Genomic DNA, 27,478 nt, shown 5'->3' with positions numbered 1-27,478 from the left:
CTACGGCGCTATCTGAAGAGAACTCGGCACCTCAGGCCTGAGTGTCGACACCTTTTCGTTAGCACCGGGGTTACCAAGAAAGAGGTTTCAAAGAACACTCTTTCTTTCTGGCTGTGTGAGGTGATCAGGAGGGCTTACGAGACAGCTGACAGTGACGACACCCGTACCCTTCGTCTGAGAGCCCATGAAGTCAGAGGTATTGGTCCAACCCTTGCGTTCCGAAGAACTTCTCCCTGGCACAGGTACTGAAGGCAAGGGTTTGGGCATACCAGACCACCTTCACTTCTTTTTACCTTCAGGATATCACCCACAGGTCCTTAGACACCTTTTCCTTGGGACCCGTGATGGCTGCTCAACAAGTTGTGTAGTCTACCCAGCACCCAAGCGGACAGAACAGCATCGCATCCTTGTGTGACTGTATGCATGGACGAGTGAAAGAGAGTGTGACTGGCTTCTCTTCTTCCTTCATTCTTCCCCCTACCTGTGGGCAGAGGGCCACGGTCGTCACTACGCTGAACAGGAGGTCGATGCAGGTAAGCTACACAACCGAGCCCCATTCTATCCCTTTCAGTAGGGATAGAAGTGTTTATCCACCACTCCCCAACAAGGGGGGGAGTGGAAGCCAACAAGAGACAAACCCATAACTTTACTTTGGCTCTTGAAGTAGGAACTAGTTCTTGCTTTTGCTAATTATAAGAGGTACGCTTGCCTCGCTCTTTTAATTTGGTCCAGAAGTCTGACCTCTGATCCTGCGGTGCACACCCCGATCAGCTGGGCAGAGGCTAGGATCCCTCCCTCTGCTCTTACGACCAGGGAGGGAATCCAAGTTAGGACGAACACCAGTCTATTCATAAGACTCAGATTCCACCCACCAATAAGTGAGTCTTCCTATTGTAAAGGACCGATGGTTTGTATACCGTATCGGAACAAATATTGTATTTTTCCTAACTATACAAACCTGAGGTCCTTTACATATAGTCCCACCTCATGCCACCCTTCACTCTGCGTTTCCTGGGCCTCATGCAAAGTGACTCCTCGCCTCGCAGTCGAGCGTACCACTAACTGCCGGACAAGTAGTTAACTACCAAACCCCTTGTTCGAAAAGCTTACGACCGGTTCAGCTGCCGCTAAGTACCTTACTATTGTAAAGGACCTCAGGTTTGTATAGTTAGGAAAAATAAAATTTTCGACAAATTGTTATTTTCTTCTAAATATGGTCAGAACCAGGAGTCACATATCCATTCATACCACCAACAAATTTAAACAGTTTAGTTTGTCATTTCACAGTTATTGTCTTTTTTTAATGGTTCTTGTGCTTAGTTTCTTTTATTTATTCATGCATGGTTTTAAACATTAAACATTGCTCTGTCCTGTTTGGTTATCATTCACATCAGAAGTGTTTTATTGTACTGTGGCGCTATTTGAAATTTTTTTCTCCACGTATAAATATGTAATTATGTAGTATGGTATCGTAAAAGAGTTTGTCTTTAAGAGTAGATCTCGTAGTCCAAAAGTCTGTCCACCCCTGATTTACAGGATAAAATGATGTACAGCTCAATATTGATGTAAAATAATTGTACCTGTTAAATTGTTATAGTTATATGATAGGATAGCATTAAAAATGAAGGGGGAAACTGCTAAAGTTTCATGTACACTATGTTTGTAGATGGTTTACTGATGAAAGGGGTAAGTAAAGATGGCTTCAACATGTCTCTTCCATACTCCCAGGTCTCCTGTGTGACCAAGAGAGTTGGATCCAGACCTACTTAGAATGGGAAGCTGGGGATGAGTGGAGATTTGTGGAAAATTAGCTTAGGAAAGATGGGTGGAGGAATTTCAAAAAGGCCTTGTGCATCATGCAGTATTGGAGACAGTGAAGAGGATGATATAAAATAAGCACACTGTCAGAAATGAATACTAAGATACACACACACAAAATGTGTATAGTAGAATTTCAAAAAGGCTTTTGGAGGCAATGAAGAGGAGGAAAGAAGATAATTGTTCATGTTGTGAGATGTTTAAGTTCTTGTAGTTTACAATATGTTTTGAATGGTGTAATTGAGGTCTCTGGGCCATTGGTCTAATGATTAAGTGGATTTTTGATAGCGTAGTTGCTGTTCTTCCTCAAAGAGTTACACTTTCATGGTCCCTCTTGGGGGGTTCCATAGGCCAGACCAACCTATTATACAAAGAATTCTCATATAGCTGATCGTATCCAGATCAGTGCGTGTTAACAGTGATAGAATATAAAAGACTCAGGACTCGTTGACAGTCAAGATGCACCAGTGGGAGATCAACAACTTGGAGCTCATGGCCTGGTACATTCCAGGCAGGAGGAATGTGTTGGCCGACAAGCTAAGTCATCGGATTCAAGTCCTAGGTACGGAGTAGTCTCTGCATCAGGACTTGGTGGACAGGCTTTTTCGCCTTTGGGGAAGAACAATGTTAGACCTCTTCGCCACTCCCTTCAACAGAAAGCCGGAGGTCTACTACTTGGTGGTCCCGAATCCTCTTGCTCTGGCAGAGGACACTCTACAGCATCCTTGGGACAATCTCAAGGTGTACACCTTCACTCTGTTCTCAGAATGACCTTGGTGGCGCCTTGGTCCTCAGGCAGAGTGGTTCCCAGACCTTCTGTCCCTTCTGTCAGAGGTTCTGAAAGAAATTCTGCTAACATCATGTGGAAAGGTTTCACCTGTCGGTAGAGTCCCTATCTCTTCACGGCTGGAGTCTCAGGAGGTCTTCATCAGCAGTTTACCAGGGTGAGTGGGCCGTCTACTGTGATTGGTGTTGTTGACGGGGTTTTTCTCCTCTTGGGACTTCTGTTCAGCGGATAGCATATTTCCTGATCTTTCTCATGGATGAGAAAAGTCTTTCCATGTTGGATGTCAGAGGCTACAGGGCTGCCTTGGGGTTGGTTCTGCACTTGAAGGGCATGGACAACTCTTCATCCTGGAAAATCTCGTTGTTCAGGAATTTCGAACAATCCTGTTCACCAAGAGAACTCAAACCTCCGACGTAGGATCTTACTCTGATCCTGAGTAGCTTCACTCGAGCTCCATTCGAGTTACTACGTCGATCATTAGACAGGAATCTGACTCTGAAGACAGTATTCCTGTTGGTCTTGGCTTAGTCAAAGAGAGTGGGAGAGCTTCTTAGCTTGAATTATAATGTTAAATACACCAGGGGTTGGGGGTCTGTGGCCTTCAAATTTGTCCCGGAATTTGTGGCTAAGACTTGGAATCCCTGTGCATGACAACAGATTTACCTCATTTTCAATTCCCTCACTGAAAGAGTTTGTGGACAGTGATCCACAGTAGTTATTGGTGTGTCCTGTCAGAGCTCTGCGCTGTTATCTAAAAAGAACTTGTCACCTAAGTCCTAGGTGTCGTAGACTTTGTTAGCACAATCCAGCCCAGAAGGGAAGTGTCCAAGAACACCATTTCATTCTAGCTCCGTATGATGATTAATCAGGCATATTCCTCGCCTGCTAGTTCTGTCACTGAGTCTGTGCAGGCTAGAGCACATGACATCAGAGGATGGGTTCCTCTGTGGCATTTGAGAAGAACTTGTCTTTTCATAGGATTTTGAATCCTGGTTCCTGGCTTTGGCATTCCATGTTCACTTCCTTGTACCTGAAGGACATTGCCCACAGGTCCTTGGATACTTTTTCCTTGGGTCCAGTGGTGGCTGCCCAACAATTTGTGTGGCTCATCCGGTGCCACTGGTGGGATGGTTTGTATCTTACCTAAGATGATTATGTGAAAGAGAGAATGAGTGAGTTGGCTGGTCTCCTTTCTCTTTTTTTTCCTTTCTTCTTCCTATGGGGTTTGGGTGGGAGTTGAAGAATATTCATCATATACTTGAACAGGTCTGATACAGGTTGATGTGGCAGTCATACTGATTGCAGTAATTTGGTATGTTCCTTTACAAAAGGTAAATCTGCTTTTCAGTAACACTTACTCCTCTCCCTAGCAATGGGAGGGGGGAGTGGTGACAGACCCCTGTTGCCGGCCTACATGGTTTGTTGCTTGGAAAGACAGTGTCCTCTTTACCTTCCACAAATGCAATGAATCTGGATATAACTCATTGTGTTTAAACCCAGCAGGCTGAGTTTTTAGATACTAGCTTATCTATTCTCTCACGGGCTCAGACCACCTTCTTTAGAACTCTATCTTCTAGGAAGGGTGGTCAGGTGGGCTGAACCTCCAGGCCTGTTCAGGGTACTTGTACCTCCCTCCAAGTATAAGTCTATCCTATTGTTAGACAGGTTTGTTCCGCATATGAATAAATTAAATTTTAATTGATTTGTATTTTTTATTGCTAACAAATCTAAGGTCTTAATGTTTACTGTCCATCTCTATCCGCCTCTCTCATATCCTGGGATGTAAGATAGACTGATACATCATGAGGTCCCAAGCCTGGTCAGTGGCCAGGTCCCACCTCGTATACAGAGGAGTTTCCAGATGCCACATATTCCTTGCTTTACAATCTTTGATTGTTTTAACTGGTTTCCAGCTGGCACTAGAAGATTATCATATTGTTAAGACCTCAGGTTTGTTAGCTATGAAAAATACAAATTGATTAAAAATTTGTCATTTTTAAGACCTGTGAAAAGTTTTAGTTCCTTAAGATTTTAATTGGTAGGCTTATATCACTTTAAATTGTGAGCCAGTAGGCCTCTTGCAAGGCAGGAAGATAGGAGTAGACTGGTAGGCCATTCTGTAGTTACCTTGCTGTTGTTTTCTTGTTTGACAAAGTGATAATTATCATTCAGGCCATAATATTAGACAAATGTATAGTTTTTTTAACAGTTGGAGGCTACTGAAAAAGTAAATCAGGTTAGCCTAATTTCTTGTATATGAAACATAGATGTGATTGTAGCTTCCAATCATGCTTGACTTACGAGCCTGATGTTTATTAATGGCCTGTATTTTCTTTGTAGTATTTTGTAATCAGACTAAAAATATCTAAATGGTTTTTTTTATATCAACTGTTACCCAGTTATCCTTGAAATCTTGGTTCTTTTCAAGTGTTAAAGGGAATACAGTCATGCGGATCTCCTTCCAAAGGTATTACTTCACCAGTAGTAACCTCACTGGTGTTGAGAAAATTGTCGTGATGCTTGTCTTTTTCTTAAGGGGGCCGGCCGGCTAACAGCATTTGTTAAGGACAGGACTTTGACATTCATGCCACTTATTAAGGGGACCGTCCGCTATGATGTCTATTTTTTTTATTTATTATGCAAAATAGATAATTTTCATATATGTTTTAGATATATATAATACCTTCATCATATAAAAATTTCAAGTCATTTGAGCAAAAACTTTTAGTTTTATTAGCAAAAATTATGATTTTCAAAAAAAAAATTGGTAGAGATTTCTCCGCTAATATGACATCAATTGTGTTGAAAATCATACCATAAAAACTTCTTTATATACGGAACAATTCTGTGTGACAGAATTTTGATTTTTTGTTTTGATTTTTTTTTATGATTTTTTTTTTTTTTTTTTTTTTTTTTTTTTTTTAGTCTAGACACTCAAAAAAATCTAAAAAAAAAGGAAGAAAGAAATAAAAATTCTGTCACACAGAATTGTGGAATTTTTTATTCCTCTTTCCAATGATATCTTTTTCTCCAAAATTGGATAATAAATAACCGAGTAATGGTTACCAACATGCGCATAAGTATGTTTTTGAGTTATGGGCTCCCAAAGATTTGCTATGTAAATTTCGCTTTTTTCTTATAAAAGTCAAAACATCATTATTATAATTACTTTATTTGTACTTTTATTGTTGATTTCTACATCTTTTATTGTTGATTTTACATCAAGGATCCTGGTCCTACCCCTAAAAGTGGTATTAATACCCTCAGCGTGACACCAGACAATGATGTTGACGGCGAGACATGAGACAATGAGGGCACTGATAACAATGAATTTTCATGTTTTTCTTTCAGCATACTCCTGGCCTTTGCTAATTTTGATAGCCTTAGTTACTGAGTAGCCTTCTTGATCTTAGGTAACTTCGGCATTGCTATAAGTTCACTAAGAAATTATAAAAACAACGTAAATAGCTAGTGACCAAACGCAAGTGACGAAGTGCGTGTAACTCCTTTGATGTGTGTGGTGTAACTAGTCATTCTCTGAGTCTCGCGGCTCTCGCCTATAAATAGCCACTCTGAGCAGCACTCCTCTCTCACACAACCTTTCATAGCTACCAGATGTATGAGAATCTCGAAAAAAATCTGAAAAAAAATCCCTGTATATATGCAAAAATAAAATGCAAAAACGATTCTGTCAAACTCAGTCATACAGACGACGCAGTTACGATGACGTCATCATTTAAAATCCACTATATCTTCATTATTTGTAAAAATAATATGCTGAAACTTCTGGAAAGCATGCACGGCATGTTTCTGCATAGATACAAGTAATAACTCTATTTTTTATTTTTTGAAGTTGACATGTCATCTGCCATAGCGGACAGTCCCCTTAAGGTGACTTGGGATATCTCCAAACCGCATATGATTTTTGCCTCTGACCTTCGGTTTTGTGATGCCAGGGCAATTTATCCTGAAAATAACCATTTTTAAAATTCATCTCCTCCCTTGGTTTTTAATATTAAGACTTGGGATTGATACCATATATGTATAGGCCTGATGTAGACCTCTAATCAAATGAGGAGTTTTTTCTAAAAGTAATTTTTTTTGCTAGATATGAATTTTTCATTATGGTAAAAAAAATAAATCCTATAAATTCAGAAAAAAAAGAGAAAAAAAAGGGCTCTACAGTGGGGCCTCGATAATCGCGGGGGTTGGGGGCCACAACCACCCATGATAAGCAGATATCAGTGTTATTACACCTCAATAAACCATAGGCTATACCAACCCCAACTGCTTATTCAATAGTTGAAACACCAAAGATGTGCTACCTACCTATAAAAACACTTATAGGCTAACTGCCTGTTTTAATATTAATTTAAATACTTAATATACCTTAAACTATCATATGGGTACTCACTATTGATTGGTCCATGCTATCCTACTAGGTTGAAGCCTGTAAGAGGTGTTTTTGAGTCAATGCTGGGCGTTATCACAAAAGAAGTCAATCCCACCCTGATGGCCATGTGTCCATGGCTGTCAAGTATCGACAGGGTTGACAACCAGTCCATTTAGCTATCTGCGAGTCTGCACAATGTTCTAGAAATTTATTTTCGTTTTCAGAGACGAACCACACAGTCATGTTGTCTATTCCCAGGGGTGCTTGAATGGAGTTCCTGGTTATTAGGATACTTTTTCATGCGCACATACAGTCTCTGGAAGATATCTCAAGATTCGTCTCGTGAGACAGTCTGCCAGTTTGGGAGTGTAGGCTTCAATAACTATGGGTAGCCTTCTCTCGAGTCTACGCTCCACTTTCTTCTGTTTTCTTTTCTGGCCATGAACTTCATCCTGTCCCACAAGACCAATAGGGACAGTGTATAGCTGAATTGTCAGTTAGGTCTATGGTGGTAGTTGTCCAAATTTTAGTAGTCCAGAAGAGGTTCCTCATCATGAGACTAGCCTTAGACTACTACTCACTCCTCATTCTAGTCGAAGGAGCCTGCTTGGGGAACTGGGAGTTATTTTTTAGGATGTATCCCTTGGAGAACAGAACCTTCTCACATTCCAGAATAGCCTAGACTGAGGTATTCCTTTAGATATCACCATAGTCTTAGACTACTTCTCACTCCTCATTCTAGTCAAAGGAGTCTGCTTGGGGAACTGGGGGTTATTTTTCAGGATGTATCCCTGGGAGAACAGAACCTTCTCACATATGCCAGAATAGCCTAGACTGAGGTATCCCTTTGGACATCGCCACAGTTCTTACATTTTTACTGTAATGCTCGCACGCAAGCGAAGAGAGTTTTATTACTGTGATCAATCATTTCAGTTTTCTCTTGTCAAACTGGAAATTCTGGCAGCAAAACAGAACCATCAGAAACCCACTCTTACTCCTGAGTGGACCCCAATTCCCCTGTTCAGTTTAGTTATGTGCTATCTATGGGGCAGGCCAACCTTGGCTGTCTGCCACCTTAAAGGAACCTTCTAACATGGTCAATGGATACCATTTTACAATATTGTTCCAACTTGTACTTCTACGCTCTTCCACCATTTGATAAGGTCAGGGAAGGGCTAGATTTTTTCGGACTCATCAAAACATTAGTATGTCCCTCATTGCCCCCGTTCTGAATTGAAATTATGGTTCCAGATTTACTGCGAGGGATTGATGGACTGTCCCCGGAATCCCTCCATCTTTTGTACTTTCTTGAACAATCTCATTTCTGAGACACCATCAAGGGTGGTACGCTCTTATGTGGACAGGCTTTGGGCTGTCCAGGTGTTTTATCAGCAAGGAGTGGCCTTTTTGCAGAGGTGCTACAAAAGAAATTTGAGAGATGGAGAAGGGTATCGAGTCAAGTCTTGACTCAATAACAAGGTTTGCTCATTTACCCTGAGAATTTTTGCCGAGAAAGAGGACCCTTCCATGACTTGGATCCGTTCTCAGATCCATTCTCTCTCTCTCTCTCTTTCTCTTAGAATTTAATGTTAGAGAAGAAAATCTTGTCAGCCAGGGATAATGCCCAGGAACACCCATTAGTAAAAGTTTTTTCCTCACCTGGCTTCCTGCTCTTCTAGCGCCAGTTATAGCCGGGAACCAGCTCTTAAGCAAAGCTCCTTGGAACGCCCTCCAGTTCCCAAATGTTTAGTAGTAGTTAGATGGCAGCCAGCAGAGGCTGGCCTCGCCTACAAGCTGGCACCAGCCCAGTCTCTGAGCACCCAGAAATGCTCACTGACTTTGAGGAAGCATTGAGAACTGCTTGTACTGTTGGGGGCTTTTCAAGTTACACGAATGGAAAAGGATACTAACGGGAACAGATTTGAAGAGATTCTTAAATAATACTCTTGATTCTCCTTAACCTAATTTATTACCTTAATATTACAGTATGCAACTTAATCTTATCCTCTAATACCTAACTTAGCCTAATTTAATATTACCCCGACCACCTAAGAACCCAAACTTAATTCCTTAATCTTAATATTGCAGTGACACTGCATAAACTTTTGATTTTTCTCTTGTCAGCAGCTCCTTCTGCAGAGCCTCTGGTTATTTTTTTCTAGTTCCTGAATCGATATTTCCAGCTGCTCTTAGATGCGTAGCCTAGAATCATTGACCTCCCTCAACGTCGCTGTAAGCTTGTAAGTACTCAATTTCTTGAAGTTGATCCTTGATGACAGCCTGTTGTTGCTTGAGGTTCGACTCCAGTTCCCAATTGTGCTCCAACAAAGTCTTCCCCAACTTAGCAGCCAACTGTAGGTCAGATTCATAAGTTGAAAAAGCACCCACGAAATCAGTAGGCCCTCGGCCAAGCCAGCGTACTACAACTTCACTGTTAGGCTCAGAAAAAAAAATGGACCACAACCAACTGGCAAATCTGTGTCTCTCAGCTTCTACTGTTGAGTACAGGTGAAGGGGAGCCTCAGCTCTTACCCATTCGCATCTACCAAACTGCAATGAAAAAAAGAACAGACCAACATAAATTTATGTATGTTTGTTTATGTATACCAGTAGTTTATGACACTCACCTGTCACCCATCTGATCATAAAAAAGTTTCTTACCAATGGAAGCAGGTGGGTTGTGGGATTGCCGGTCCCACCAACATAGGTCCTATCTCCACACAGCTGGCACAATCCTCTTTCTGTATTAAATATAGGGTTACTTTCAACACTGAACTAAATGTAAGGCTGGTTTGTATGTATGTTTATATAATTAAATTTATTTGAAAAAACTTATTTTAAGTAAAATTTTGCACATTTTCTGTCTTTAATTTTAATGAAGTAGTATGTGGTCAGTGGTCTTAGATAACCATTTTATTATGCATTACAGTACTTGTATTCATTTTTCCTTCAGGCCGAAAGAGCTTCAGCAAGTAATTTTAGTAATACCCAGTGGAGTGTCTAAGCTAATGGACCAGCTCTCTGACAGCCGAGAAGTCATAAGAAATGATGTAAGATTTAGATGTTTCACTATTATTTTTAAGAGTTTCATTGCTTATGAAGTCAACATTGCTTTTTCTTGGTTTGTGGGATGAGATTTGCAATTGGACAAAGGTTTTAAGTTAGATATTTCAGAAGTAATGGAATGGTCACCACAGAGATGCCAAGGGAACGTTTAGGTCATGAATCATAGCATGAATGTTTATCTTTTATACTGTAAACTCAAAATATTTTAAATGAGTCAAACATTTTATTGTTCTTTTACCTATTATGGGATTTGCTGTAAATGATAGAACTAGAAGTAGAGGTAGTTTGTGGAATTCATTTAACACATGGCAAATAATACTCCCACCTCCAGCAGAAACTGCAGGAATAATAATAATAGTTTCAGTTTGATGATAACTTTTATTTCTGCTCACAGTTATACAGGACGTGTTAGAAAGAACATTTAAGAATATGGTATGTGGGTATTAACAGTGGCATAACCAATAAGTATAGTACTACTATTGTGTGCAGTTTGCCTTGCAGCGTACAGTGCAGTGGTGTCACTAGGGTTGGCATCAACCAGTTGGAATCCTCCCATACCACACCATACAGAATCTTTATTAATGATTTTTGCACGGAAATTAGATATAAACTGCAATTCTGTATTTTACTGAATCTAATATCAGCTTTAACGACAAAGATAAAACAATCAAAATTAAAAATATACCTATAAATTGCTGTATATAAACAGGTGAATTCTATATATATTTACATAATTTTATGTACAGTAGTTAGAGAAGTTGGTTAGAAAACAGAGTTGAAGTAAAAAAATTTAGGAACTACTTTATATTAATTTTATTATTATTAGCCTTTAATGTTAGATGAGGTTGCATACACTACTCAGTGGATTAGGTTTCTGTAATCAGTATTGGCTCAGAGTAGAAGTGGCTGACAAATGTTTAATGAAATATATTTATTTGAGATGCATCTTACCTACTGTTAAATTTAGCTATATCTCCCCGCTGATTAGGCGAGTCGGCATTCAAACAAAAAAATCAAATGGCTTCCTGGATGACTGTCTAGTTTACTTGTTCGCCACCAGGTGTGTTTCGAATGTTTTAGCTTGTCAGAATTCTCCTTGCCGCCATTGCGGCTAGGTGATTGTTGGTATTCTATGAAGTTTGGCTGTTTTACACCTGTTTACGGTATTGTAATTTCATTTTCTTAGGATATCTTCCACCGGAAGTAAAACCAATAACATCAGGCTATGTAGGAATGTTTTGGTGTAACCAGGATGGTGAATTGAAGTTGATCAACATTCCTTTGTACTGGCAGGGTTACAGAGTGTGATTTTGGAACTACTAGATTTGAAGAATGTAGGGAATTGTTCTGAGAATTTATGCCTGAATATGTGAGATATAGGAAAGACTGGAAATAATAGATTGCGAAAGCAATCAGTTGGATCAGGACTTAAACCTGTTAGGCTATCCCTACTCAGACTAGGCATTTTAGTAGGATAGTATTGACTTCCATTGTAGCTCCACCTTCTGCTCCCCATTTGGTTCAGGAAAAGCGTAACGAGAAGTTATAACATTAACCTATTTTTAGTTCTAATAAAATTTGAACTTCATTCGTGACGGGAACGTTCCGAATCCCTCCAGTGTGCGCTCATTTGAACTTCGTTCGTGACGGGAACGTTCCGAATCCCTCCAGTGTGCGCTCATTTTCATGTTCCCTGTTAGAAGTAAGGTGTTGGTGCCCTCGTCTGTACGTAGCCCGGGCCTACGACTGCCCTGCGACAGTTGGAAACGTCCGCTGCCAAGGAACGGGGTCGGTTCTCGGGACGATGGGATTCTGTGCCCTCCAATACCTACTTTGCCCTTTTCATGGTCTGAATCTCGTTTAAAGCGTTCACCAAAGGACCGTTAAAGAGTTCAGATAAGTTCCGTTTCAGTAAGCGTAGGCTTAATAATATATGATATAGGTATAGACATTGTATTGAGATGATAATGCATCTGTGTACAGCGAGTTTTTACACGTTTAGATATGTCGACTCGGTCGACTGTTTATGTCTCTTGTTTTTAGTTATACTAAATTCTTGTATGCTAGCTTATTCCCTTTTCTTCGTAATGCTTGTGTTTGTTCTTTGCGTGCTTCCTCTTCAGCTATCGGCAAACCTCTTACTACTGCCTCGATTAATGTTTTTCTTTCAAGTCTACACTGTCTGTAGTATCTAAAGTTCTCGCCGAGTTAGATATTCTAGCTTCAGAGACTTCTAACTTAGTTTCATTTAGGAGTGCTTTCAAGTATGTACGATCGCTTTCGGACGAGGCGGGAGCGTTGTTGTAACTTCTCTCCCACCACCTCCCACCTTTTTGCCGCCTCATTCACCCTCTCCCTCTGTCGACATGTGTGGACTGCGGACCAGGGTTCCCAGACGTACGATAATTATCATACGAGTACGATAATTTGACCTTCTGTACGATAAACAATTATTAATCAAAATACGATAATTTGAAGAGATTTAGTACGATAATTTGGTCTGATACATCTGGGAACCCTGCTGTGGACATTGTTGACTCGTGTGAACGCAGTTGACTCGTGGTGAGTGCGGACTTGGCCGAGTCCCGAGTCGCTTAAACTGTCTTGCTCTCATTGAGTCGTGGTGGATTTGATACAGCACTCAGCTGCTGTCACCTCTTATCGACAAGTGTCGCTTTTTGTCGCCAAGGGTTGCGGAGAAAGAGCCATCCTTTAAGCTCTTTGTTTACCTCCTGTCGGCAGCTGTCTCCTCCCATCGCCCGCTGACAGAAGAAGAGTTTGAATGGAGTTGGAGGAACTCGTTTGGGCCGGTCGGGGTTTGTTGCGACACTACGCCTTGCTGTATCCTCATTTTGTTGAGGATAGAGGCCACATAGAGAAATATATCTCAATGGTCCTAGTGTATTTTGGCACCCTCTAAATATTAGAGAAGAGAACCAATGCTTTCTCCAATTTGAGAGCATATCCCTTTGTGTCTGCCTTGGCTTGTCGTCTTGTCTTTTAAAGTCACGGAAAGCCGAAGGCCACTTTTGCTGTACAACGCTTATTGGTCCTTTAACCGTATTTAATAGGAGGTTCGCTTTCTTTCTCTTTCCTGTGGGGAAATGAACTTGAGACTGATAGACATGTTGTTGGATTTTCAGTCTAACTTGAGTTATTACCTTTTATCTACATTGTCTCGTCTCTGCGACTTCTTAAGAGAGGTGGAGGCGCCAACCCAGCGGGAGTTTTTAGCGAGGAAACAAGTGACTCATTTCTGATGCTGCAGGGTAATGTCCTCATGCTTATACTCACTCTGCTTGGAAGAAGTGAGAACAATTTTGCTTCCTGTCTGATTATGCAGCTGGGGATTATCTATTGGTAGCCTTATTTTATACCTTTCGGGGATAAGTGCAGATTTAGGTTTTGGGATATGGACAGTTGCAACCTCCCAACATGCATGGAGAGACTTGGGACCAGTATGTTATATGGTGGAGACGGTGAAGGGCAGTTGTGATGATTTTTGGTTGTCCTCCACTGGTTTATCTCCCTCTTATAGCTTCCCTTGTCTTCAGCAGATCTCTGTCTCTTTTAGTAGGAGATTGTATATAGAGGGAATGATGGTCCAAGGGTAATTCTTCAGGAAGACACCCATAAGTAATTGGAGATATTCTTAGACATTTGGAGACTGAATAACAGTAAGTGTCTGCCCATATACTTGTTGGTTTTCTAGCATGGTTTTAGTGCCTTTCCAAAGAATGGTCAGACTTGTGGTAGACATGCAGAATGTATTCCACTTACCATACATCCACAGTCATGCAAGTTTCTTCAAGAGGTTTTTACTAGAAGGTACTATTGCTGTTCTGTGCACTTTGTTTGGGTTAGTGTGCAGCCCTCTATAAGTTGTCAGGGACTTGTTGCCCATTGGTAGATAGTGTCGACTTTAGGAACAAGACACTTCTACTGAATCAGTGATTCAAGTTAGCCCACTCTGTCAACAGTATTCCAAAGGCCAAGGACCTGTTGCTTCTTCTGGCCCAATTTCTATGCATTATATTGTTAATTCTTTATATCCCCATTCTTATCTAGTGATGTGGGGATGATATTTAATTATGCATGCTTGTTGGTCAAGTTGAATAGGCATGTGCTGCTTGAAGATTTTGGACCTGAAAAAAACTTCCTATATGGTAAGGGCTTTTCCTCATTAGGAAACATGGCCTCACGGGTTATTTTCAGATAATCATGCTCAATTAATGTACAGTTTCAGCGTAAGAATTACGACTTACAAATAACTTTCATTAAATTTGTAAGTAATCCAGAACCAACTTTGGCTCCAGGACTGTAGGAGGGACACTGTAACCAGGAATCGTCCATTTGGTTCTTAAACCTAAGTCCAAGTTTTGGTCTTTAACCTCTGTCATGCAACACAGAGTTTAACTAGTGTCATTACACTTTCATGCAACATAGAATGGTCTAACTAAACCTGGTAAAACTTTTTAGATGTCAGGGCAGTGGAAAGACATCAGGATGCTTAGCAGGTTTATTCCCAGTCAGAAACAAAGTCTTTGTGGGAAGTTTGCTGCTTTGAGTGAAATGAAACAACATATTGGTTTGATCATCCATTCTGTGGAAAGACCGTGTTTTAGCAATTGGGGATTCAGGAAGAACAACTGCCTACAAGGGCTTTGACATCCGTAAGTTTGGCACTTGGTGTGGATTTAAGGAACATTCATTTAGCTTCCTAGCAGGTAGATGAACAGGGACATCCGAATGATTACTACTACTTTGTTGGCCCTCAGGCTTGAGCAGTGGATGTTTCCTTAAATTTTGCCTAATTCAGACTCATACAGTACCCGTCAAAAAAACTGTCAAGGTAGCGATTTCGTAAGAAAAAAACATGTTGCGTAAAATAAAATATTAATTAAAAATCAATGGTTAGTAAAAAGAAAAAAAAAAACATTTGATAGGCATTCCCCGACGTTTCTGAACTTCCTTAAGCCTGTTGGGGACGGAATCAGCAAGTTTTTGCAGGAGCTTGTCGTCAAGGTTGTCCCAGATACGCTTTAACTCTGTCTCCAACTTTTCAGTTGTTGTAGTGTCAACGTCCTGTAATTTTCTTTTCATAATCGCCCAAAGATTTTCAATTGGCGAAATATCTGGGGAATTACCTGGCCAGTCTTGTATGAAATCAATTCCACAGTCCTTGAACCAATTAATATTTTGTTTCGCAGTATGCTGAAAAATACTCGTTTTTACTGCACTCAAAAGATTCCTCCAAATTCTCGTTCAACAGTGTGTAATACGAGTCCTTATTAACAATATTGTTACGAGGTAATATCACCAAATTACCTTTACCACCATAACCAAAACAACCCCATACCATTACATAAGACAGGAATTTCACACACGTGGCAAGGTACTTGGGGTCCAGCGGGTCTGATGTCGACTTTCGCCACACACTGTTTCACTTATTGTCCGAAACAAAAAAACTTGCTTCGTCACTCCATAGCACTTGACGCCATTTTGCCAGAGCCTAGTCTTTGTAAGAACGTGCAAAATTCAGTCGAGTCTTCCTTTGTTTGGTGGTTATCAGCGGCTTCTTACGCGCCTTCACTTTTGAATATTTCAAGTCCTTGCTCAAGCGCCGCTGTATGGTCCTAACAGAAGCTCCTGCCACTATATCTGGATTTGCAACCTTAAGTTCTCTGGCAGTAAGGGTCGGATTGACTTCAATATCCCTGCCCAGCACTCTCAAACCCCTGTTACTAATGATACGTGGCCTCCCAGAACTTGTAGAAGTGCGAGGTAGTTCCTGGTCTCCATTGTTGTGGTATTTTTTCAAAATGCGCTGCACAGTTCGCCGGTTTACACCAATTTTCTTACTAATTTTGCCAGCTTTATAACCTTCACTGTGTAACTGTACAACTCGTACACAATTTTCAAATGGGGTATACCCTGTAGACATAGTATACTAGCGTACACACACAATTTCACAAAAAAATTCTGGAAGCGTGATCCAAAAAATCAGGCAGGTCACGATCGATGTCTACTGTTCATAAATCACTTAAGAACACTGAACGATAATTTTCGGTTACTTTTTCCCACGCTGTGAGTGAGACAAATGACTCAGTTATGTTGCTAATTAGTTCATTTCTTCCCACCAATTTTTTCCCCATGGATATGGGGGTCGCCTTATTCGCGGCAAAAAAACTGACGCATTTTAAAATGCGACAAATATTTTGACGCGCATTGAAGGCCTGCCCCTTGTATCTACATTGAATTCTATTGAGCAATTTCATGTTCAAGAATTGCTTAGTCTCCTGTAGAGCCCTTGTAGTCTCAGGGCAAAACTTTTCAGAATTTCCAATGCTCTTGGTAGATCTCATTCTTCCGTTGAGAAGAAATCAACTCTACTACACAACTCCATACAGTTCCATTGACGTAGGTATCTCCTTAACTGCTTGGAGATGTTAGAATGTCCCTTCCCAATAATAAGATTTTCAAGTTATCATAGGATCTGTTCTTAATTTAAAACTGCCGTGGCCTGGGGTCAGAAGCAGTGGTCAGTGTGTGTTGCTGAGGGTACCATTCTGGAGAAATTTTCAGCACCTGGAACCTTGTAGACGTCAATGTTTTCTGTTTAGAGGAGATAAGACTTTTCACTGTCTACTTCCAAAGTTATCGTTCCATACGTACTTTCCTCGGTGTTGCATCAAGTACTTTTAGATCTTGATGAGGACCAGCACTGTAAGGTGTTGAGATTGGAGCCCCTTCATCTCTATATCAGTCTCTCTCTCTGGAGTTTAGATGCGGGTCTAAACTTTATCTGAATTTACTGTAAAACCTTTTATTTAGCAGTGGTTAATAAGTAAATTTACTGTCAGCACCCTTCATTAAGCTGGTGTAAAGGGAATGCTATTTTAGCTTTCTGCCTTAGAGTTGAGGGTGATGTTAAGGCTATGCTTTACAGTTCCCAGTAAGAATTCCAATTTAACCCCTTGGGGGGGGAAGGAAACTTCTCTATCCTGTTGGGCATTTAAATTTAAAGGTTAAACCTAGAACATTTTTTATCATCCTTTTAGAGACCTTTAACATCTTTGTCAAAGGTAAATGCTGGAAGAGGCAAAGTTAACCCTTGCTTTTGTGGTTTTAAGAAAAACAGATGAGGTCAAAGGTTAGCCTGGAAGAGGCAAAAATCAACCTTTTGTTTTGTGGTTTTAGAAAACCTAGCTGTCTTTGCCAATAGTTAAGCTTGAAGGCAAAGTTAACTTTTTTTTTTTTTTTTTTTTTTTTTTTTTTGTTTTTTTTTTTTTTTGTGGTTTTAGAAAAAGTAGAATGTATTTGTGAAGGTTAAGCCTGGAAGAGGCTAAGTTAACCTTTTGTGTTGTGATTTTTAGAAACTTATAATGCCTTTGCCAATGGTTAAACTTTAAGGCAAAGGTAACTTTTGTTTTGTGGTTTTAGAAAACCTAGAATTTATTTGTGAAGGTTAAGCCTGGAAGAGGCAAAGTTAACCTTTTATGTTATGATTTTTAGAAACTTTGTCAAGGAACACAAGGTCCTCTGTGACATATGGATAGGCTAGTGCATGCAAACTAGCTCCATTTCTTCTACCTTATTGAAGTTAAACATTTATGATGTGAGCAGTAGTTGCAACTTCATTTAGTGTTAAGTCAATTTGTTGCTCCAGAATAGGATTGATGTGTCACAGTAGAAGTACAATTCAGTTTTTGCCCGATCACTACCTTAAGTATACAGAATTGTGTTTGAAAACAGTAAAGCCCTTAATCCACTACTAGTAGTGGGTAGTCTTTTCCTGAACCGAAAAAGAGCAATTCTTTAGGCTCTTTGTTTAAATCCCGGGTTTTAATATTTTGTGGAACGTAAAGGTACAAATTTTGTATAAGAGCGTACCTGTATATTGTAAAGGTATTCATTTTAAGTGACTGTCGTTTGATAGGGCTTTTGGACCCAGGCACAGGGGTCCCTCATACCGCTTGCGTTTCATGCTGGCTGAGTCAAAGTGGTTTTCTCCGCAAGGCTGCTCTTTGCTGCATACGTATGAGAGCCTTGCTCCCTGAATGGAATCCAACTTCTGGTGGTAGTAAAATCCACCAAGGATTCCAGATCAGGTGAGAATGTTTTGGGTTTCGTATAAGAAACCTTTAGCTCGAATGGCTGAGCGGAATTTTGTCTAGCTGCACTACCCACCATCCTCCTCTTAATGTGGGAATCAGCTAAATTTAACAGTAGGTAAGATTCATCTCAAATAATATAAATTTTCATTATAAAATTTATTATTTGGATACTTACCTACTGTTAAAGTAGACCCACCCAGCCTCCCCACAACTTAGTGGGCTGTCAAGGAGAATTCTGACGAGCTAAAACATTCGAAACACACCTGGTGGAGAACAGGTAAACTAGACAGTCATCCGGGCAGCCATTCAATTTTTTTTTTTGAATGCTGACTCGCCTAATCGGCGGGGAGACATGGCTAAATTTAACAGTAGGTAAGTATCCAAATAATAAATTTTATTATTAAAATTTATATTTTATAGAAATAAAATAACCTAATAATAAGCAGGTACAAATATATTAACATTCCTAAATCAAAACTTTCCTTTCTTAGCCTTCAGCTCTGTTAACTTTTGAATTACTCCATCATTGCTTCAAACAACTAATTTTAATTAATAATAATGCCAGGTTTGATTTCCTTGGTAGTTTGCAAATAGTAATTTAATTTTCCACTATAGCTTTTCAATCATATTTTTTATGTATTTATCATTAAGTATGTACATGTTGTTTTCTAACATATAAAGTGTTGTTGAGAGATTTGAGATTTTTAAGATAGTACTGTAATACAGCTGATAGCCATGTTTCTAAGGTGATCTCGTATGGGGTCGATTAAATTACTTCACACAGTTTAGTTACTATATACAAAGAAGGGATGTTTCTGATTTAGTTTAAATTATTAGTTTTTAAAATTTATTTATTTATTTTCTATTGCAGACATTATTGCTGCTGACACAGCTCACAAAAAGCAATACCAACCTCCAGAAAATTGTTGCATTTGAAAATGCATATGACCATATGTTTGAGATCATTCGAGAAGAAGGTTTCGCAGATGGAGGTGTTGTTGTAGAGGACTGTTTGATCCTGATGCTCAACTTGTTGCGTAACAACCCATCTAATCAAACATTCTTCAAAGAGGGTTAGTCTATTCTTGTAATACTTTCAGATCATGTTTCAAAACTACAGATTGGAATATATGCTTGTTAGGTAAAGAAGGAATTGAGAAATTATGTATGTTATCTCATTATGAATTGAAGTCAAATCATATTTTTCAGGTTCTGAGTTAGTTGAAATAATAATAATTACAGTACTATATTTATGGTAGAGTAGCAGTTTATAATGGACACCAGTAAAGATAGTATGATTTTATAGATTATAGCTATACACTATTGTTATACAAGCCCAATAATCATAATTAATCCTATTCTGAGTGAAGGAAGGGATAATGGCACTAAAAATTGTGGTTATTTGTTTTGTATAAAACTATTTTGTTCATACGCGAACAAACCTTTGGTCTTAACAATAGGATCATTTCTAGCGCCTAGCTGGATCTGGTTAAAAAACAGACGAAAGCAAGTAATCTTGTGATATCTGGCAATGCATGCGTAGATCGGGTGAAGGATGCTCGAAGACCATTCACCTATGATCATGCATCAGTCTTTCTTTTGACCGCCTGGGCGAGAGTTGTGTTAACCTCTCTTGGCCTTTTCCTAGTTCATTGCCCGTTTCGCTTCTGTTTGGTGTGTGTGTGTTTGGCTTGTATTATGGCTTCTTCTGCTCCTTCTCGGCGTCAGCGTATGTGCCCCAGAGTTCCAGGCTTTCCGTGTTCTCGTTTTCTGGCTTCGGCAGCGACCAACCCTCACATCACGTGCAGTAGGTGTAGTTCTAATTTTTGTACTATTACGAATCCTTGCACGGAATGCCGGGCATGACCTAAGGAGCAGTGGGGGTCGTTTTATGGCAAGAGAGAACATCGGAGGGTTTCGACTCTTCCTATTTGGGAAGGTTTTGTGCCTCTTCCTAATGTTTCGTCTCCTGCAGTAGTCAACCTTCATAGTAGCGTTGTCCCTGCGTCTCCTTCCTTTTCTTTCATTGATTCGTCAATGGAAGTATCGGGAGGCCGCCAGGCTAATGTTTATAATGTAGACCCTTCTTCCTCGGAAGTTTATTTGATTCCCGAGAAGGGTGAGGCTTTTTCATCAATCTCTTCTCTTCCAGAGTCGGAGGCGTCCAAAATAGCGGCGATTTGGAAGATGCTCGGGCTAGGGTGTCCCCCGTCCTTTGGAGGGGTTGCTAGCATATTTTGTGGAGGCTTGCACCCCCCATCCCCGGTCTGGCCAGGCCATCCCCCCCTCCTCCCGGCCTCGTCTTCGTGGACAGCAGCAGTCGGCCATCTTGTATTGCTCCACCAGTGTCTGCTGCGCTTCGAGTCGGAGTGACGCTGTGGTGTCAGCCCCTTCGATGACATCACGGGATCCGTCTTTGTGTATTCCTCCGCCAGTGGCGTCTCATTCCCCTCGCACCGAGGGGAAGCCGTGACGTCACCACCACTTGTGACGTCCCTCCCATCGATGATGTCTCTCCCAGTTGTCTCCTCTAATCCGCCTTTCTCAGTCGTGACGTCATCACTGCCACCCAGTTTGCTACATCTCCCTTCCTTGTCATCAGAGCCTTCTCTGGCACATCAGTCTGAGGTTATATGCCAGGCAGTGCTTCAGAGGTTGGACTCTGTTTTGGATGTCAAGTTGGCTGCCTTATCGGTTGGGAAGACTGGTAGGAAACGTGTTGCTTCGTGCCAGCCTCCTGGGAAGAGATCACATAAGAAACCAGTGCTGTCTTCCTCTCCCTCTTCCCCCTCTACGACCCGGCGGCGTATCAAGTGTTGGAAGGCTAAGGACTCAGCCCTTCCTTTGCCTTCAAGCGAGGAACACGCGGACGTTTTCCCGAGAGTGCTGTTGTTTCGGGCAGTGTTAGTGGTGTGCGATCTGCAGGAGATGCTTCGTCCTCTGCCTTGAATCGTGAGCGTGTTGCAACCTCCCCTGTCCGTGCATGTGATGTTAGTGCTCCTTCTTCTCCAAGGCCTATTCTTCACCGTAAGGATCTCAAGGCGCCTCTCTAGAGGTCGAAGGTTGGAGCACGGAGTTGGTGCAGCAGGAGTGTTTACCTGCCTCTCTCACTTGTGCTTCCCAAGAGTTTGACTCTAAGGGATTCTCCTTCGATCTCGAGTGTTCGAGTTTCCCCCCCCCATCTCACGTACGTACGTCTGCCATGTCTGTGACCGTTCATGGACATGTGGAGTCATCTGTTGAGGTAAGTGATGTTCCTGGTGTTATAGTGGGTTCGTCTCGGAAGCCGACGCATGGACCCAGCCCAGACAGGTTAGTTGGGGTTTTGGGCTGTTTGGCTGCTAACCTTTCTGTTAATTTTGGTGGGGAAGGTGCTTTAGAGAAGCCTACACATCCTTCTCGTCGTCAGTCTCCGCTGCTGGAGCAGGAGGAGGGAGACACGCAAGAGTTTCTGTCTTCCTTTTCGGAAGTTGTTGATCTCATTTGTGAGTTTAACAATTGGAAAGTAGGACTCAGGCTTGGTCGTCTTAACAATAGGATCATTGGAAGCCTTGGTGGGAGCTACTCAGGACCCCAAATCATCTCTTTAGCTTCCTTTGCGGGGGCACGTTCAGTCAGTATTGCAGAAGGTTAACGCCTCTGTTTCTGACCGGGAAGGGTCGCTTCGCTCTAGGGGCTCTACCAAACTACTACCCCCACCTCTCACGAGACATAGGAAGTACTATACTACAAGCTCTGTATATTTGTTGTCACACCATCTTAACTCAGACGTCATTCGCCTGAAGCCAGGTTTGACTTTGGAACAGGGGAGGTCGGTGGCTCCGTCCTTGTCTCCGCAAGAAGCCTCAGCATTGGAATCTACGGCGGCCTCCATGTTGCAGATGGTTTCTTGACTGGACCTCTGGTCTGTGGTTATTGCCAAGATAGCTTCCGACAGGTCCCCGGAAGGGTTGGTGAGTGCCTCCTTGCTTGCCAGTCTGTTGCAGTCCGGGGGAAAGGAGTTTTCATATTTGGCTCACCTTAGTGCTAATTTATGGGCTAATCTTCATCTGATTAGAAGGAACGTGGCTTTTTCTAGGATGGAGAGATCACTCGACACTTAGTCCTTGCTGGCATTGAGGAACAGAGATCTGTTGGAGTCCCAATTTTTGTTTCCTCGGACAGAACTTGAGAATGCGATAGACTGGTGCTGGGCTGACACCAAAGACAGACTGGTGCACCAGGCTGTGTCTAAGTCGGAGTCTCGTTCTTGGGGACTTCCAGTTCCTCCTCCTCCCCCTGTCCAGCAGCAGTCAAGGAGCTCGTCGCCTGGTAGGCCGTTGAGGACCTAGAGTTTGGCAGGGTCTTCCCGTTCGACACAGCCTAAGTCAGAAGATCAACGCCCCTTTCGCTCTCGTTCTTTTAAGCCAAGAAGGGGCCCAAGGGGCAGAGGTAAAGGGGGCCGTCGGTAGGTTAGGCGCCTTTCCCTCTCCTGCACCATGAGTGGAGGGGTGCCTGACTGGCCATTGGGCCAAGTGGCAGAGTTATAGGGCGGAGAATTGGGCGGTAGATGTCCTTCAGGCGGGATACCTACTGCCATTCGACTTCTTTCCTCCTCTGTTGGACAAGCCGCAGCTCAGGAAGGCATATCCTCCAGATTCTCTGAAGTTCTTGGCTCTTCAGGAGGAAGTGCAGAAAATGCTGGACAAGGATGCGATAGAGGAAGTAGTGCATCTGTCCCCGGGGTTTTACAGTCACATCTTGGTGCCCAAGACGTCGGGAGGATGGAGGCCTGTGATCGACTTTTCCACCTTGAATCACTTCATCAGGAAGACTTAAGGGATGCATGCTTCCAAATCCCTGTTCATTTGATGTCCAGGAAGTTCCTTCGCTTCTCTCTTGTGGACAAGGTCTTCGAGTTCAAAGTCTTGGGCTTCGGACTGACGACAGCCCCTCAAGTGTTCACAAGGGTCTTCTCTCCCATGTCAAGTGGGGCCCATGCTCATGAGATCCGTTTGCTGAGGTACCTCAACGATTGGTTAGTCTTGGCAGTTTCCAGGGAGAAGCTGCTGCAGGACAGGGATCGTCTACTTCAGTTCTGTCTGGAACTGGGCATATTAGTCAACCAAGAAAAGTTGAACCTCGTACCCACTCAAAGGATTCTCTACCTGGGCATGGTCATCGATACGACAGTGGCAAAAGTTTTCCCGTTCAATCAGAGATTGGAGAAGTTGCGGGCAGTGGCGCGCAACTTCCTGTCAGTCACATCAGTCAGCTCATCAGTGGCAGGTTCTTCTGGGAGTGTTGTCTTCCCTGGGGAAGCTGGTCCCTCATGGGCGTCTTCATCTTTGGTCTCTGCAATGGAGACTGGGAGAATTCTGGTCTACGGCGGGGGACTCTCCTCTGTTAAAGGTTCCTCTGTCTCAGTAAGTGAGAGAAGACTTTCGTTGGTGGTTGGACGACCAGAATCTGTTGAAGGGTGTCCCTCTGTGTTCTCTTCCTCCGGACTTCCTTCTGCTCCCGGACACCTCCCTCGCAGGTTGGGGTGCTCATTTAGGCGGCCTCATCGCTTCAGGCATTTGGAGTTTGGAGGACAAGCAGCAACATATCAACGTCTTAGAGTTGAAGGCGGCTTTCCTGGGTCTGAAGGTAGAGGGTCATTCTGTCATTCTCATGTTGGACAACACCACGGTGGTAACCTATATGAACAAACAGGGAGGCCTGGTTTCACGTCAACTTCACGCCTTGACTGTCAAGCTTCACCAGTGGGTGGTCAGTAATTCGGTAGAGCCTTCAGCCAGGTATATCCCAGGCAAACGGAATGTGGTCGCAGACAAACTCAGTCGCTGGGATCAGATCCTAGGCACAGAGTGGTCCCTTCATCAAGTGGTGGCAGACAAGCCTTTCCAGATTTGGGGGAGACCCATGCTGGACCTTTTTGCGACACGCTTCAACAGGAAGCTGGAGGTGTTCTGTTCAGTGGTTCCAGATCCTTTAGCATTGGCAGAGGACGCATTCCAACATCCCTGGGACAACCTGGAGGTGTATGCCTTCCCTCCATTTTGTTTGATCCGTCAGGTTCTGAACAGGCTGATGAGTTCACAGGGTCTCAGGATGACTTTGGTAGCCCCTCTGTGGCCTCAGGCGGAGTGGTTTCCAGATCTGCTATTGCTGTTGTCAGAGGTTCTGAGGGAGATTCCCCCTTGGTGACATCTCCTGTATCAGTCCCATGCAGAAAGGTTCCACCAGTCAATAGAATCCCTGTCTCTTCAAGGTTGGAGGCTATCAAGTATCTCCTCCGAGCGAGAGGCTTTTCTTAGAGAACAGCTGGGCACATATCCAGCAGTCTTAGAAAGTTGACCTACGTGGTTTACCAAGGCAAATGGGCGATCTACTGTGATTGGTGTCGTAAACAGGGTTTTTCTCCACTTGCGACCTCTATTCAGTGAAAGCAGACTTTTTAACCTTCCTCAGAAACGAGAAACGTTTGTCCGTTTCTGCCATTAGAGGCTACAGGGCGGCCCTGAGTTTGGTGTTATGCCTTAAAGGTATCGACATCTCTTCCTGGGAACTTTCCCTGCTAGTTAAGGGGTTTGAGCAGTCGAGTTCTCCTAGAGAGCTTAAGCCTCTGACGTGGGATGTTTCCTAGGTTCTTAAGAGCTTCACTAAGAGTCCATATGAGCCCTTGCTTCGCTCATCTGACAGGAACCTGATGCTCAAGACAGTTTTCCTTCTGGCTTTGGCATCTTCCAAGAGGGTAGGAGAGCTCCACAGTCAGAGCTGTGAGATGAAGCACACCAGGGGTTGGGGGTCTATGTCCTTCGAATTTGTCCCGGAATTCGTGGGCAAGACCCAAAATCCCTTTGTGCATGATGACAGGTTCACTTCGTTTTCCATTCCATCACTGACTGACTTTGTGGGTTGTGATGCTCAAGAGCTTTTGTTGTGCCCTGTCTGGGCCCTGCGTTGCTATCTTAAAAGGACTCGGCACCTTAGACCAGGTTGCCACAGACTTTTTGTTAGCACAGGTCGTACAAAGAAAGAGGTGTCTAAGAATACTATCTCTTTTTGGATACTGGAAGCCATCAGACAGGCATACTTGACTCTTGTTGATTCTACCACCACGTCTGTGCAGGCTAGAGCGCATGACGTTAGAGGTATTGGTCCCTCTTTGGCTTTCAAAAAGTACTTGGCTGTACATAGAGTGCTGAGCGCTGGTACTTGGTTACACCAGTCCACGTTCACCTCCTTCTACCTAAGGATGTTGCCCACAGATCTGCAGACATGTTTTTCCTGGGTCCTGTGGTGGCTGCCCAACAGGTTGTGTAACTCATCATTGCCCTTAACAGGGCACCTTTGTATCTTACCTAAGATGATTGTGTGGATGAGAGAATGAGTGAGTTGGCTGGTCTCCTTCTTTATCTTGTTCCTTTCCTTCTTCCTTCGGGTGGTTTAAGGAATAGACACATCATTCGCTGGACTGGTCTGATACAGGTGAGTAAGATAGTAATACTGATAGTGTGGTCGTGCAATATACAAATATCTTACCCGCTGTTTGGTAGCATATGCTTGACTCCTTGGCAAGGAGGGGTTGGAACATGGCCTATGCTGCCTAAATGAAAGTGATGTGCCAACTTACTCCTCCAATACCCACTTTGAAAGACTTGAGTGGAATGTCCTGGATGACTCATATACCAGTAACCACTTCCCCATAGTCATTAGTTATTTAAATGATAATTTAATATTGGCTCCTGTAAAATATAATATCCGAAAAGCAGATTGGGACATTTACAATCTATATACCAGAAAAATACCATTTCCGCACAACCAAAACCACAATACAATATGTGAAATCTTCAATGATTTCATAATAAATGCTGCTGATAAAAGCATACCTAAAACAAGGCCACACCCAAATAAATCCCCTGTCCCATGGTGGACTCCAACCTTAGCAACTTTAAACAAAATCAAGCACGTATGAAGTTGTAATCTTAGCAAACTTAAGACACAGCTCAAAGCCCTCAACAAATTGCACAACCATACAAATATACTAAACAAGATAGTGGTCATCAACATAACAATCAGTTATATCAAACCTTTATATGACAAATATAATGCCAAATTTCAAAAACTTGTAATATCTGAGAAAATATTATCATGGAAAACTTATGTATCAAACTTGTCAACAAATACATCTATAAAAGATATTTGGCAAAAAATAAGGAAAATTAACGGAAAATATATGACACCCAAGAAGTGCAATAAACCTAAATGGGAAACTATATTATGACCCATATGAAATCTCAAATATAATAGGGAAACCCTGTCAAAACATAAGTGCCTACTCCAATCTAATGAACATTTTCAAAATATAAGAACACAGGGGAAAAATACTATACTCAATTTTGAAACCATTGAAGATCTAGAATATAATTATGCATTTAATATGGATGAATTAAACAGTGCTCTACATTCATGTCATCCATCAGCCCCAGGCCATGATATAATATCATTTGAAATGGTACAAAGCCTAGCCCCCATTGCAAAATCATATTTACTAAACTTCTATAACACCATATGGATGAAACACATTTTTCCAAATAAATGGAAACATGCTATCATTAACCCAATGCATAAACAAACCTGGGAAAGATTCGAGTAGTCCATCCAATTATAGACCTACGGTATATCTTTGACAAGCCGTCTACGTAAAATACTAGAAAAAATGGTTATTTCACGACTAACAAATGTCATAACTAAAAATTCAATTCTAACACCAACGTAATCAGGATCAATAGCTGGTCGATCTACCCTTGAACCACTAACCTGCCTAAGGAGATCATATCAAAAAAGGATTTGATCACAAAAAATTAAATTGCAATATTTTTTTACCTAGAAAAAACATATGACACAACATGGAGACCTAATATCATGGAAAAACTTCACTCTGTATGTATAAGAGGCCATTTACCAATTTTTATTAACAATTTTCTATCAGAACTTTCCAAATTCAAATAGAAAATTCTTATTCAAATGTTTTTGAAATGGAAGAAGGCAGTGTCTTAGGCTGTACTCTATTTGCTTTAACAATCAATGATATTACAATAAATTTACCAAAAGGAGTTAAAAACAGCTTGTATGTTGATGACTTTGCCATATATTATACAAGTAGCACGCTAAGAAATGCCCAAAGGATCCTCAATACAGCCATCACAAATATTACCAACTGGTCAAATTCAGTAGGATTCCAATTTTCAATTGATAAAACAAATGCAATAATTTTCTATAAAGATAAAAGATGGTTAAAACAACAGACAA

The 27,478-nt window shown here is 41.8% G+C and overlaps 1 protein-coding gene across 4 annotated transcripts in view; it reads left to right on the top strand.

The window, feature by feature from the left end:
• The window catches only part of LOC135205584 (general vesicular transport factor p115-like), a 489,349-nt gene that overhangs the window by 110,627 nt on the left and 351,244 nt on the right, over nucleotides 1-27,478 (top strand). For all 4 annotated transcript variants that reach the window (XM_064236360.1, XM_064236368.1, XM_064236352.1 and 1 more), the window contains exons 5-6: nucleotides 9,952-10,048; nucleotides 19,053-19,254. In XM_064236360.1, the coding sequence (XP_064092430.1) occupies nucleotides 9,952-10,048; nucleotides 19,053-19,254 (299 nt within the window). The remainder of the gene's footprint in view (nucleotides 1-9,951; nucleotides 10,049-19,052; nucleotides 19,255-27,478) is intronic.

This window comes from Macrobrachium nipponense, chromosome 11, assembly GCF_015104395.2.
Source record: "Macrobrachium nipponense isolate FS-2020 chromosome 11, ASM1510439v2, whole genome shotgun sequence".
Lineage (NCBI taxonomy): Eukaryota > Metazoa > Arthropoda > Malacostraca > Decapoda > Palaemonidae > Macrobrachium > Macrobrachium nipponense.
This window is presented reverse-complemented; position numbering and strand designations above follow the sequence as displayed.